The sequence below is a fragment of the Cyprinodon variegatus genome, unplaced genomic scaffold, assembly GCF_000732505.1.
Source record: "Cyprinodon variegatus isolate N-32 unplaced genomic scaffold, C_variegatus-1.0 Scaffold3184, whole genome shotgun sequence".
Lineage (NCBI taxonomy): Eukaryota > Metazoa > Chordata > Actinopteri > Cyprinodontiformes > Cyprinodontidae > Cyprinodon > Cyprinodon variegatus.
The window spans coordinates 5598-6633 of record NW_015153637.1 but is presented as its reverse complement, the minus strand read 5'-3'; the positions used below and the strand labels follow the sequence as shown (position 1 = coordinate 6633).

Sequence of the window (1036 nt, the reverse complement as noted above, 5' to 3'; positions counted from 1 at the left end):
CCCCTTCCCAAAATTACTTCAACGGAAGGTTTCCAGATGGATATGCGGAGCAAATCCATCTGGCGGAGTCAGGTTACAATATGGTCTGATAGAGAGTACATTTATGTACATGTTTAAGCGAGAATGATTTGACATTTAAATATGATTTCCCTGCCACATTAACGATCCCCCTTTCAGAGACATGGACAGCTTTCTGGTATTACAGGCAAACAAAGAAACAAATGGATCCCCATTCCAAAGGGCTGGACCAGCTCGTCAGGCTCAATTTGCATGTTTTCTAAACCAAAATAAGGCTTTGTTTTCGGTCCACTCTATGAAGCTTTGAACTCAACGCTATTTCTGACATTTTGAATTGAAAAATCTTCCTGGATATGAAGAGAAATGTCTTCAAACTTGGAAACAAAGTCCAGTTGTTTGATTTTAACTTTTTAGAATAAATTCCAATCTGAACTGTTTAATCCGTCTGAGCACCGGCTTAAGTCGTGATGCAGGTGTGAACTTCCTGTCCAGGTGTGGAGCTCCTCATGTCTGAGGTGTACGACTCGGCATTTCCCCGTCTGCATTCTCCTCGATCCTTCTCTGAAACCAACATCTACAGAGTCCTGCAAAGGAGGATGCTGGGAGTTCGCCTCGCCCTCACCGGACACTTCAGATGTAAACTCACTGCACTCCCAGCAGAACATTCAGAACTCAGGGCTAAATCCAGACTGAGTAAAAGGTTTAACTTTAACACCAGTTGGAATCTGAGACCTTCCCCTCATCCCAATCAGGTCCGTCTGCTTGTGAGGAGGAGAGGCGCGTGGCCATGGAGTCATCCAGCGTTTTCGTCCCCTCCTGTGAGGCGGGAGGCTCGTTCAGGTCTAAGCAGTGTCAGCAGGGGGCGCAGTGCTGGTGTGTCGACCCAAAAGGAAGGGAGATTCCTGGGACACGGCGGCTCGGAGACTCCCTGCTCTGCGGTATTTGTCTCTCTACATGTTGCTGGTGGCTTATGCTACGTTCAGACTGCACGTGCTTCCTGCTGCTTCATCTCTGATCC

At 47.5% G+C, this 1036-nt stretch overlaps 1 protein-coding gene across 1 annotated transcript in view; it reads left to right on the top strand.

Moving 5' to 3' along the window:
* LOC107081159 (thyroglobulin-like) overlaps positions 1 to 1036 on the top strand; it is a 7297-nt gene that overhangs the window by 1323 nt on the left and 4938 nt on the right. The window contains exons 2-3 of the mRNA XM_015369360.1: positions 511 to 654; positions 771 to 956. Of these exons, the coding sequence (XP_015224846.1) occupies positions 511 to 654; positions 771 to 956 (330 nt within the window). The remainder of the gene's footprint in view (positions 1 to 510; positions 655 to 770; positions 957 to 1036) is intronic.